Genomic DNA, 13,109 nt, shown 5'->3' with positions numbered 1-13,109 from the left:
ACCACCACCAGAAATATGTCAGGGATATGAGCTGTAGTCTAACAACAACTGGAGTGTGCCACACTAGTTACTGGTCCTAGAGGCTCGCTGCCCCTTCTCTTGTAAGACCAGTGACTCACTATAGTAATAATACTGACCAGACTTCCAAATTAATAAAGAATTTAACATTTGCCTTGTATAACAATATACTGCATTGCTAAGCATTTTCTGTAGATTTAGCCAAGTAAAAACACGACCTCCTGTAAAATATTTTATAGATGGTGCAACAAAATGTATTGAGCTGGTCAGAAAAGCAAGAATGAAGAGAACTATAGGGCTGCATACAAACTGTACCTTTGAAGCACATTCAAAGCAGATTTCCCCTCCTGAGCACTGTGGTTTGTTAAGGGTCGTGCTCTAAAAGTGTGGTGTGTATGCAGCCTAAGTTTCGTACTATTTATTCTTCTTTTGACACGACATATTCCAATCTCTTTATGAACATAGAATGAAGAGCATGCCACCCACTATGAATCACTGACGTTGTTGGCAAGATGTGGATTTACAGTGCTTATAGTGCTCTTAGTTAGCATTCAACTTTCAACAACTACATTCCTTACATTTTTATTCCATTACGTTTCTTTGAATGGATATGATAAACAAAGAATGCATTGCTCTTTCCCTGCTTTGAAGTTTTTGATGATATACTAGAGTCAGTGACCATTCACCAACTAACCTCAATGTAGGTATAAAAGTTATCATTAAATGGAGAGATACACTTTCATTCTTACTCTCCAAGTTCACTAGCTCTTTTCAACAACATTTCTACTCTATCCAGAAGGAACAACTAGCAAGTCATTGCTGATGTACATACTTTAATGTATTAATTAGGGATCAGATGAAATGGCCTCCACTCTCAACTTTATCAACCAACTTGTGAGTTACAAAAAAAGTAATATGCTTTTTGACCTTTTTTTGTAAGGGGAGAGCACTGAAAACAGGGCTAAAGTGTTTGCTACACTTAAGCTGTGTATACACAATACATTAAAAACACATTGAAAGCATGTTTCCCTATCCCCACTACCCAAGAATCTGGGGAACTGTAGCTTAAAGGTGCTGGAAATTGTAGTTCTCAAAGAGGTAAAATACAATTTCAGGAGTTTTGAGGGTGGGGAATGCTTTCCAAGTGCTATAAATTATGTTGTGTGGCCTTGTTGTCATGCCAATAGTTCTCCCTGCTGCTGGTTGACACCATTTTCTCTTCATGAGTCAAGAAGATGCAACAGAACAAAGTAACGACTTTGGGCTACAAATGATGGTGTTTGCAATCATTATCAGTGCTGCAACAATGTTTCCTGCTTTCACTGGCATTTGAGAAAAAATGTAGGGGAAAAAACAGCATAGCACACAATGTTAGAATCATGCCAGGATCATAAACAGGCAACAAAAGGCAGTGAAAATGTGAGCAATGAGGATTTTCAAGAAAAAGAGAAACTTTTGCCCAATAACTTTTGGAAACAAAGTGTTCCACTGAACACTTTCCATGTACGGATTATTAACAATTGTTAATTTAGTTTTAAATTTCTTCTAGAAAAGAAAAGGAATGCGTAAAAACTTGACTGGATGATACAAAATACCTGTGTACTTTCCTACTGGGCAGAAATTGTTAGGTATTTTTTTCATAACTCAGTGAAAAGAAAATGGCTACATTCATACATAATGTTGAATCGTGGTTTAGCAATACATGGGCAAGAAAGAATGAACCCAAGCAAAGGAGGACCTTGACAGTAGTTAGTTTCATTTTCACAAACTCACGGTTGCTATTTCAAACCAAGGACCCCAGTTTAAAAAATACTCTTGCAAGTTTCATAACAAGCCAGCTTCAAAGCATGGGTTATGAAGTAGGCTTGTTGAACTAACCAGTTTGTTGTAAACAAGGATTGCTGGTTTACATTAACCATAACCCAGGAACCTGTAAAAGTAAAACCAATCTCTTCTGAAGTCCTCCTCTTAGTCGTGTGGGTGGAAACAGAAGGCAGAGTGTGCAAGCATAATGCTTCATTCTGACTTGTCCACACAACACTAAACCATGGTTTAGCATTATGTGTATGTGTGGCCTCTAGGCTATAGTCATGATTTTTCTGCCCAGTATGAGGACAAAGATAAGAAGTGGCAGTGAAAATATCAAAGAAACTGCTTTAAGTAATTCAATCTCTCTTCTTAACACATTTATCCGTTCATTCATTCCAAGGTATCCACATGTAAGCTTTATTGGTTTCTATGGAAGATAGTTGGAAGTGTTAATATTCTGTTTAGCAATCTTCTATTGGAATCAATGGAACTTACAACTGCTCAATTTAGTTTGAATTATAGCCTCACACTTGAATCTCTCATGATGGATATGATTTAAACAGTAGAAGCAGAAACAGCACAATGGTTATAAACCTTATGATCTGCTCAGGCAGACTACTTTTTAAAGATATTTAAGGAATAACTTACTTCAGATATTTTAAATTTGTATTTCAAAATCATGAAGTCCCCTATCAATATTGTGATACTTTAAGCAGAAACTGAATGATCAAAATGTTTGAGCTGAAAGCAATAAAAGTTCTGACATGTAAAATTTCACATAAATGTTTTCTTCTCGTTTGTGGCTCCCAATTAGTGCATCATTTGTTGCAAAAGATAAAGTTCCCACAATAAAGCCATACTGTATTTCTTTTATAAGGAAACCCAGCTTTACTGACCTCAAAACACCTATCAGTTTGAATTCCTGGGAGGCAATGGAAAATGCATGCTTCTCATAACACAGCTAATTATATGGAGGGAGAAGGGGAAGAACACCAGACTTGGAAGTTGCTATGAAAAATATTTTTCTTTATGTGTAATGCAAGGCTTTGAAAGTAATATTACAGTAATGATTTAGATACTTGAAGCAAGGACCTTATTCCTCAAAGGCACTCAAGTGCCCTTATTTAATATACAGGTAGAAAGTTTAGAACAAAAAAAGAATTTGAAAATCTGGAGCAACATTTACTGCAGCCATTTCACTGGTTAAAAGTCAGAGGGACTTGTAGCAGTTGACATGATGTAATGGCTAGTCTAAAGAACCATATAAAATATTGTTATGTAATAGACCAGGGGTCCCCAAACTAAGGCTCGTGGGCTGGATAAGGCCCGAGGGACTCGTTTATCCGGCCCGCGGCTACCCCCACTACCCACTACTGCCGCCCACTCTTACCGGCGCTACGCTGCACGGCTGCCCACTTCCAGGTCGAAGGAGCACTGGAAATAGCTTGTGCGCATGCGCAAGTGTTATTTCTGGTGCACATCCAGGTTGGATGAGGCCCATGCACATGCACACAAGCTATTTCCGGTGCTCCTCCAACCCGGAAGTGAGCCGGAAACAGCGTGTGTGCATGCGTATGGGCACGTGCTCCCCTGCCCTCCGGCCTGCTGCGTGATCGGTGCTGGAGACACCGGCCCGAGGCGCAGTAAGTTTGCTGACCCCCGTAATAGACAGTGGCCACAATTTAGAAGGCAGTGGTAGAACATATGCATTGCATTCAGAAGCCCCCAGGGCAATTTCTGGCATCTCCAGTTAAAAGTATCTGATAGCAGGTGATGTGAAAGACTTGAAACCCTAAACCATAAAATTCAATGCCAGTCCACATACTAGGCTGGATAGGCAAATATCTGACCAGATACAATGCAACATCCTATGCTCCCTTAGAGAACAAATGTATAGAATTAGGATCAGACTGTGACACTGCAATCCTATGTGCACTTCCTTGGAAATGAATCCCATTGAACTCAGTAGAACATGCTTTGAAGTAAAACATGCTATCAAGCTAGCAGACCCCCCCCCCAAAAAAAAACACCCTTGATAGTACTGTTATTATGACGGTATATGTAATAATGCCACGAGAACAGCTACATTACAATGGCAACTTCAAGTAGTTTTACTTGCTTCAGGTAGCTTAATCTAACAGGAACAAAGCGTTTTAAGTCGCAGGAGGGTGCAAAAATCACTCTAATTATGGTAAGTTAAAATAGTCCAACCAGAATTAATGGGTTAATAAATAATAAATAATGTGATAAGAACGTTAAGTGGAGGTTTAGGTTAATTTTTACATTACAATCCATGCTGCACTACCAAAGTAGAGACTATAAATTAATGTAGCCTGCAGTTCAGATATATAACCAGACTTAAGACAGTATAATTACAAAAAGGAGTGTTTTTTGTGCTTCATTTATTTACTTAAGGTTCACTTAAGATCCAGTGATGCCACTAGTATACCTCATTCCATGCCAGGCGGAACTTGGGTACTGAAGTAAAAAAATACAACTATCAAAGCTCTATGAAGTGTAGTATAGAAAGTGCTATTATTCTAGTAATTTTTCTACTCTATTATTTTGCTTACAAGTTTACATATGAACCAACCCCGACCCTTCAATCGTCATCGGAGGCCTTTCTTCGTGTGCCTCGTCCGCGAGAGCAGCAACATGAGAGATTGGGCCTTTTCTGTGGCGGCTCCATGCTTGTGGAATGCTCTCCTCAGAGAAGCTCGCCTGTCACCTTTGCTACATATCTTTATGTAGCTGCCAGGCAAAAACAGTCCTCTTCTTCTAGGCCTTTGGTTAATTAAACAATAACCCTCTTTTAAAGGGGGGTATTGTATTTGTCTGTTACTATGTTATGCATTTTTGTGTTTTAATATTGTAAACCACCCTGTGATCCCCAAATAAATGTCCTGTGGGAGTTTCTGGAGGCGGTTGGAGGATGGATGGCAGCTAATGGATTGAGGTTGAATCCTGACAAGACAGAAATACTGTTTCTTTGGGGGGGGATAGGGGGCAGGTTGGTGTCGGGGACTCCCTGGTCCTGAATGGGGAAACTGTGCTCCAGGTGTACAACCTGGGAGTCATTTTGTACTCACAGCTGTCCATAGAGGCACAGGTCAATTCTGTGTCCAGGGCACCTGTCTACCAGCTCCAACTTATATGCTGGCTGAGACCCTACCTGCCTGCAGTCTTTCTCACCAGAGTGGTGCGTTTTCTGGTTATCTCCTACTTGGACTCCTGCAATGGGGCTACCTTTGAAGCTGATTTGGAAACTACAACTAATCCAGTATGCAGCAGCTAGACTGGTGACTGGGAGCACCATATATAACACTGGTCCTAAAGGATCTCCACTGGCACCCAGTATGTTTCTGAGCACAATTCAAAGTGTTGGCTAGTTGGGCTGGGGGGACTCCTGAGACGGCAAATAGCGAGATCATATAACACTGATCCTGAAAGACCTACATTGGCTGCCAGTACGTTTCCGAGCACAATTCAAAGTGTTGGTGCTGACCTTTAAAGCACTAAATGGCCCTGACCTAGTATACCTGAAGGAGCATTTCCACACCTATCACTCAGCCCAAACTCTGAAGTCCTGTTCTGAGGGTCTTCTGGCAGTTTCATCACTGCGAGAAGTGAAGTTACAGGGTACCAGGCAGAGGGTCTTCTCGGTAGTGGCACCCTCCCTGTGGAATGCCCTCCCATCAGATGTCAAGGTGATAAAGAACTACACAACTTTTGGAAGACATCTGAAGACAGCCCTGGAATGGGAAGTTTAATGTTTGACATCTTACTATGTTTTTATATGTGCTGCAAGCAGCCCAGAGTAGCTGGGAAAACCCAGCCAGATGGGTGGGGTATAAATTATAAAAGTATTATTGTTATTATTATTAAACTCAGGCATATTGTCATATATCTTTAAGGGACCTTATTGAAATTGCCTCCTTCAGCAGAAAAGACAAGATGTGGAGGTATTCATCGCCAAACTTCTAGGGGAAATACAGTTTACACATTTAACCAATAAACAGGGGGCCCTGTTTTGTCTCAACTAAGGACGAAACGGTAATTTTAATCTCTTCAGCCCACATCCCATGTGATTACAGAGGCAGTGCAATCCACAAGCAACATTAGCCACCATGTTCATTCTCCCACAAAGCTAAACCTGTTCAAGAGGAAATGTTCCCACTGGAATGATTAGCAGAATCGCAGTATAATATAGGTTTTCTGTTTATTGGTTATCACAGAATCCTGTGAAACCCTGAAACCTCCACCCCACAGAGGAACTGGAGGGCAATGAAGGTGAAGAAATCTCTACTGTCATGAAAGGTAGATGCTTTCCTTAGCTTCAAATACAAAGGTTGGTGTGATTAGTTTCCCGTGGATGTAGAGTTGGGCTTCTGACTCTTTTGATCATATTCCCATGGCCCTCTGCAGTCACTCTGATCCCTGGGCTGTTCTTTGATCAGTAGCTCTAGCACTATGCAGGTGCCATATGTCATCACATTAGAAACCAACAGCAATATGAATCCCTCTTGCTGAATTTAATAGGGCAAGGCACATTCTACAAATTCATATAACAGTGGGGGACTATTTGGTTCTCTGTTAACTTTGTAACAAAAAATCCCTCATGCAATATATATGGAGGAAGACCAATTTTCAAGGAACACAAGGGATTTTCACTGGTCTGCACTGACATCTTCAAAGCTGATATGTCATTCAATACTACATTCACTTTCTTCTACTGCAAGTTTAAGATATCTCCCTCCCCCCCCCCGCCCTTCTTACTGATGCCTGTTTGGCTAGTTTGCATCCTGATGAAATCACATCTTTCTAGCTAGCAAGGAAACTACTAAAACATTTTCCCCTTACATTAGCACACACCACTGGAAAACAGGGTGTTTAATAGCCTAAATTTAGGCAGCCTACATTCGTGGTGTGGTTTCATATGGCATATAACATTTCTGTTTGCAAAGTGTTCCTTTAAATGGCTTTGTAACAGAAGATCAAGGGGAAAAGGCCTTCAAAAATCTGAATAATGTAAATCATATGGAGTTCGGAGGCTAAGCAAATTACACACACTGAAGCTGCCCTCTCTATGAAAGGAGCCTTTCTCCAGGTCTGCTCAATCCCAGCCCAAAGGAACTTGCATTTGAGAGTTTTCTAAACATTTCAGGTACACTTGAAAGCTTAAAAAAGTTACTCTCATTTCCTATGCAGCAGATTCGCTTGTTTCCAGCACGTGCAAAGGAAGAGGTCATTCTCCAGGAACCCACACTATACAGAGGCATATTGGGGGCAAAAAAAGCTAATTAGAACAGGCACAGCAACCAATTCACAGAGAGCACTTTCAAGGAGGGAGGGAGGGAGAAAGAGTTAATAAGTTCCCTATCTTCTCGAGCGCTTAATTGGTGCCCTTTTTACCTATCCTGCTCTAGTTAACGAGGTTGACAAGTTTCCTGGAGTGACAAACACGCCGTGAAGTCAGACCTGCCAAGTCTCATTCATTTTGGCTTCAGTCTTTCCAGGCTCACTCTGGCATAGGGCGATGTTTTCCCTCCCAGTGTGCGAGTTTCAAAGGAGATATTTACAGCCTCGCTGGAAACAGTAGGGAGGGCTTCTTGTTTCCAGCGTGAAAACACAGGCGCCCTTTAAAAAGTTGTCACCCAGCCGATCCACGACAGCCCAGCCCCTGAGGCTCTTTTTTGCAGAAGCAGCAAGAAGAAGGGAATGCAAAAAAAAAAAAAAACCCCAACAAAAACTTCCCTGCCCCGGCGACTCCTCCTTCTCCCCCAGCGTGTGTTGCTCGCTGCAACTACACTTTTATTATGCCTTCTCTCTAGACACAACAAAAACACGCACGCAAAAGAGAGAGAGATCTCGGGTGATGTGGGGGTTTCCTTACCGTTTTGCTCCTTGGCGCTGGAGAACTGGAACTTGCTGCTGAGGTTCGACTCGCCTTGGGCTCCCTGTCTTGGGCTGACCAGGGCAGATGTCAGCAAGAAGAACCCGAAGAGGAGCATTTGGCAGGCTGGGGGGGGTTGAAGCTCTTCGCAGGCACACAACGCAAGCCAGGCACTTGCCGAGAGATCAGGTCCTTTTCACCACCTCCACCAGCCCGCGAAGCCTGCAGCGCTGGCGAGAAAGGAGCAGCAGCAGCAGCACTGAGCCTGCTCGAGCAGCCGAGAAGAGCGGGGTAGTTTCCACATAATCCCATCCAAAACTTTTCTCTCCCTCGGCAGCCTTTTCCCCTCCGCGTCTCCAGGGTTCAACCCCCACCCTTCTCCTCCTCCTTCTTCTTTTCCTCCTTCTTCTAAGGTTCACAAATCAGCTTCCCAAGGAGGACGCAACAATCCTGGAAAATAGTTGCTGGGGGAAGCAGAAGAAGAAGAAAAGGGGGCGCCAGAAGGCACTGCTGGATCGGAGGAGCACCTGTCAGCTTCGGGAACAAGAAACTACCCAACAAACCGAGGGAAAGGGGTGGGGAAAAGAGCTCCCTTTGGGAGGAAAGGAAGCGGGGAGGGGGACACCACACACACACACACCACCTTCTCGGCTTCTCTTGCTCTCTCCCTGCGGCTAAGCAGCCACGACGCTGCCAGGCGCTCAGCTTCTTTCACCCCCTGGCTGGGAGTCCCGGGTTTTTTTCCTCTCCTCGCCTTCACGTGTTTCTGCCATTCCCCCTCATCGCTCCTGAGGAGAAGGAGGGAGGGGGCGGAGGCTCGGAATGGGTGGGAAAGGAAAATAAAAGTGAGCAGCAAGCCACGACCCAGGCAGGCAGGGAAGGGGGGAGGGAGGAGAGAAGGAGGATAAGCAAGGAAGCGAGCGAGCGAGCGAGCAAACTCACTCCAGGCTCCTGCTCGCCTTTCCCAAGGAGCAGCACCTGGTTTCAGTTTTGCGCCCCAGAAGTTTTGCTTGGAAGGAGTTGAAAAAACGCGAGAGTCCCCTGAAAAGCAACCTTTTTCTTTCTTTCTTTTAACCTCAGAGCTACTTTCTGTCACACACACACGCGCACACACAGACACGAGCGCGCGCGCGGCGTCTTGGTCTGCTCCACCCCGAATTCTTGCGCGCCCTCCCTTCTCGCGCCAACTCTCCTCCTCACAGAGCCTTCTATGGTCTTATCACAGGCCAGTTCTGGAGTCTCCTTCGAGCTACCCAAAGATCCTCCTTTCTTCCCCTCCACTCGCAGTTGGCGGCCCCAACCTGCCCCACTGTCGCCTCCTCCTCCTCCTTCTCCAGGTCTGGCGGGAAAAGGTGGTTGTGGTGAGAAGGAATCCTCCCCCCGCCTCCCGCCGCCACTGCAGGAAGGGCCGCCGCCGCCGCCGCCGCAACAGCAGCAGCAGGAGCGCGCAGGAAGCCCAGGCAGGAGCGGCCAGTCAGTCAGGCGCGCCCGGCTGCGGCGCAGGGTGACGTTCGCTCTTGTTCAGCAGGCGGCGGCGGCGGCGGCGGCGGCACCAGCAACCGAAAAGTCGTGCAAAGTTCAAGCGAGCTGCTGCTGGACTCCCGTGCGCGCTCCCTCTTTTTCGACGGCGGCCAACTGGCCGCGTAAGAACAGGTGCTGTAAAGGAGGAAAGAGCAGCGGGTGATAAGGCTCTTGCCAGCGCGTTGTTGGGCCGAGGGTTCCACCGCTGACTGCTGCTGCTGCGGTTTCTGAAGCTGCACAGGAGCGCTGTGTCTCTGTGCGTACGCAGAGTGCATTTTCTCCCGCCGCCATCCCACCCTCCCCGCATCGGAGATTAGGAGCTTCCATGTACCCTCGCATCTTCCTTTTTAGAAATCAACTGTTAGAATGGCCACTCGGTTTAGCTTCCTTAACCAAACTGGGGGAATGTTCTGAAGCAAAGGAAAAAGGAGGGGGGCATGGTAGAAGTCCCCCCCCCACGTCAAGTTCAGCTCAGTAGGCTCTCTTGCGCTTAACAAAGCTGACTTGGTAAACTATGGTGTGGTGTGAGCTTTCCCACCAACACACACTGTCCTCACCCCTCTTTGCTGCTCCCCAGCTCTTTTCACATACTAGGATTGGTGTGTGGGTGTGTGAACCCTGCTCTCCTTTGGGTCCTGAAGTTCCCTGGGTGACCTTGGGCCAGTTACTATCTGTCAGACTAATCTACCTCACAGAGTTGTTGTGAGGTTAGGGAAACCAGGTAAACCACCGTAACCTCCTTGGTGAAAAGGTAGGATGTAAAACAAGTAAATAATTAAGCTTTGGCAATTCTAGTCCTGGTTTGTTCAATCCAGAGTTCCCTGTTAATGTCTGAAGTGAGAAACTCTGGGTTTGCTATGGATTTGCTAAAACATATTTAAGGCAGTGCTATTTTTCTAGAAAAAGAGATGCCGGAACTCACCATGAACACCTCCCTCCTTCAGTGGTGCTCACCTGAGAGGTCCCATAACCCACTTGAGAGGAACCGGAAGTGGGTTCCTGTGAGTTCCCCCTGGCGGGAAGCCCTGATTTAAGCCAAGATCAAATCTCAGACTATGTAGTACAGTTTGGCCCTTTGTATGAAATCTCGCCTCACTTCCATCATTGCCCCTTAACATTGCTGAGGTGACAATAGAAGTCACAGATTGTGGAATTACTCTTTTCAGAGACACTGGCAACTGCAGTTCTTGGATTAGCCAGCAAGACCAGTGAAAAACTGTTGCCTAGTAAGGCTAGTTAGAGGAAGGGGAAGATACTGCTCCAAAGCCTGATAGAAAACTTCCAGAGGCCTGCTATGTTTTGCCCATCTCTGTTCCAGGGTCTAATGGAGCCCCCTACCTGCCACCAGGTAATTTTGGGTAAGAAAGGAGAAGTAAAGGATTGAGTGCCAGGCTGAATCATTTCATTTGAGTTCCTTCTGAATCAAGTGCCTGAAACTCCACTGGTATGCGTCCAGTCCTACTAATTACTCTGTAAACCAGCCACTCCAACCTGGTGCCCTCCAGATGTTTTGGACTGGAACTGTCATCACAGGCTGATGAGAGTTGTCGTTCCAAAACATCCAGGTGACACCAGGTTGGTGAGGTCTGCTTTAAACAAAATCTTGAAGCACAAAAGTAAGGAACCCACTGTATAGGAACATACACAAATGGGGGGCGGGGGAACAGGGGTGCAAGCCAGCATACAAAGACACAATATATGGCAAGCAGAGTGCAATGAATGTGTTCATCACAATATACTCGCTACTACAAGGCATACAGTACATGCAAGCAGTACTCCAGAACCATCAAAATAAATACAATATTGCAATGAATATTTTCATTATCTCAGACACAAGAAAATTATTGGGAGCAGTGGAGCAGCTGTCGCAAACAGGACTGGAGCCCGGGGACCCCAGTTACGAAGAGAAACTCCTTTAGCCTGTGAAGTTAACAAGGTCCCACATTGGGTAGAAGTAGAGGCAACTGCTATGTGCTGGCAACATTTTGATACTTGCAGTCCAATAGCCACCCTCTCTGCTTCTGTTATACCAATGTGTATTGCATCAATATGTTATTACAGTTTTATTATTTGATATACAGTTGTGAAATAATCACAGTTAAAGACTAATGAAAACAAAAGTATGTTCATACATGTGGGCCATTAGGAATATATCCTGCACAGAGTTTAAATATGCAACCTATAATAAATAAACCAACCTTAACTGTGATCTAAAGAGTTTGTAAATCAGGTATAGATGCATTTTAGCAAAGGCAATAAAATTTAATTATACATTCCTGCCAAGTATGTTCCAACAGCAATTCGTTTCAGTCTAATACTAGTGTATAATTTATATAGTAGACGAGCCCAGGTCCTAGGTATTATATAGGATACTAGCTGTCACTCCCAGAGTCAGAAATAAAAAAGGAATGTGCTGTTCCTAAGTAAAAAATGTATATGATCATAAATTATTAGTAAATGTAAGCTGCCAGACTATTTTAGGACAGTATGGTTTCAATAAGTTTATCTTCATTTTTTAAAAAATAATAATCTACAATAGAAAGCTCGTTCTGTTTTAGAATGTGCATTTTCAGTAGAACAATTCCACTAAGGATTATACCAATTTACATCATTTGATAATTTGAACCATCTGGATTAGCTTCTATAAAGTATGTGTAGATTCAAAAGCCTGCTGCTTTTGTCTGCTTTTTCCATTCTTAATATATAAAGTTTTAAATACGATCAGTTTCAGTTTGTGGTGCTGGAAGGTAAAGTCACTCCACTATGGCTTTGAAAGAAACAAGCCACAAAGAAACTGTAAGAGACTTCTGGAGAAGAAGCAATGTCTCAACATCATCTTTAGCACGGAGGGAAGTTCTAAAATTAAGCTGTATTACCTAAGGTTGTTTATTTAATATGTACTTCACATTAAATCCTTATGTAGTCATGTCCTGCAGATTAAAGAAACTAACTTAGCTTTAACTCTTTCTTCTACAATATTGCATCAAGAGAGGCTGTTTCTAATATGTATTTGGAGGGCCTGTCATGTAGAGTTAGGAATATATTAAGTTGTCAGAGTTACATAAAATCCTCTATAAATTTGTGCCTTTCAGTGGCCAAAGTTGCTTCAGTTTCTAATAGGTCAAGATGCATGTGACTAACTACTGCTTACTTCTGGTTTATGTTTCTCATAACCCCAGACAGTATCAGTGCCTCCAGATGTTTATTGGCAACTCGATTCAGTGAATGTGTATTACCACATGGACAAGTCTGAACTTGCCTGGTCTATTAATCTATCAGGGAAGGATCTTGTAGTTCACTGAGCCTGTTAATAGCCCAATCTTCTTATAAAGATAGCACCAGATTAATTGTTAAAAGCTTGGAATTAGGTCTTCAGTCAGGTGAGGGAGAAGTTGGATTCCATGAAGTGGCCCCTTTCAGGACACTTTTTTTTAACAAGCAAAGGATGCGAGAGATTCTCCTCAGCTTCTCATGAATTCTCCCCTCCCTGTGAACTTGCATTGCCCTCCACTTATACCCTTTTAATTTTGCTTCGCCCAATTTCCCTTGCTTCCTGCTAGACTCTGTGATTTAGGATTTGCTATCCTTTCTGAAGCAAAACCTGTACCTATGCAACCCATAAGGCTTCATTAGGTCTGTTACCCCTACCTCAATTTGACTTCCATCTCCAAGCCTTCTGTTAGCTGTTTTCCCCTTCCCAAGAGGAAGAACTCTCCTTAGCAAAGGTAACAGTGGCACCAGTTGGCATGAGGCTACAAAGACGATGAGAGAGGCCTAATTGGTCTCCATGACCGCCTGCTTTCCTGCTGGCAGAGGTGGATTTAGGGGAGCACAACTGGTTCGGTCACACTCGATGCGGAGCCTCAAG

General features: G+C 44.0%; 1 protein-coding gene across 1 annotated transcript in view; it reads right to left on the bottom strand.

Annotated features, from left to right (window-relative positions):
- Positions 1-9,145, bottom strand: part of PDGFC (platelet derived growth factor C) — a 106,924-nt gene extending 97,779 nt beyond the window's left edge. The window contains exon 1 of the mRNA XM_053403009.1: positions 7,721-9,145. Coding sequence (XP_053258984.1) covers positions 7,721-7,838 — 118 coding nt within the window. The 5' untranslated portion in view covers positions 7,839-9,145. The remainder of the gene's footprint in view (positions 1-7,720) is intronic.
- Positions 9,146-13,109: the final 3,964 nt, after the last annotated feature.

This window comes from Podarcis raffonei, chromosome 9 (assembly GCF_027172205.1).
Source record: "Podarcis raffonei isolate rPodRaf1 chromosome 9, rPodRaf1.pri, whole genome shotgun sequence".
In the NCBI taxonomy this organism is placed as follows: Eukaryota; Metazoa; Chordata; class Lepidosauria; order Squamata; family Lacertidae; genus Podarcis; species Podarcis raffonei.
This window is presented reverse-complemented; position numbering and strand designations above follow the sequence as displayed.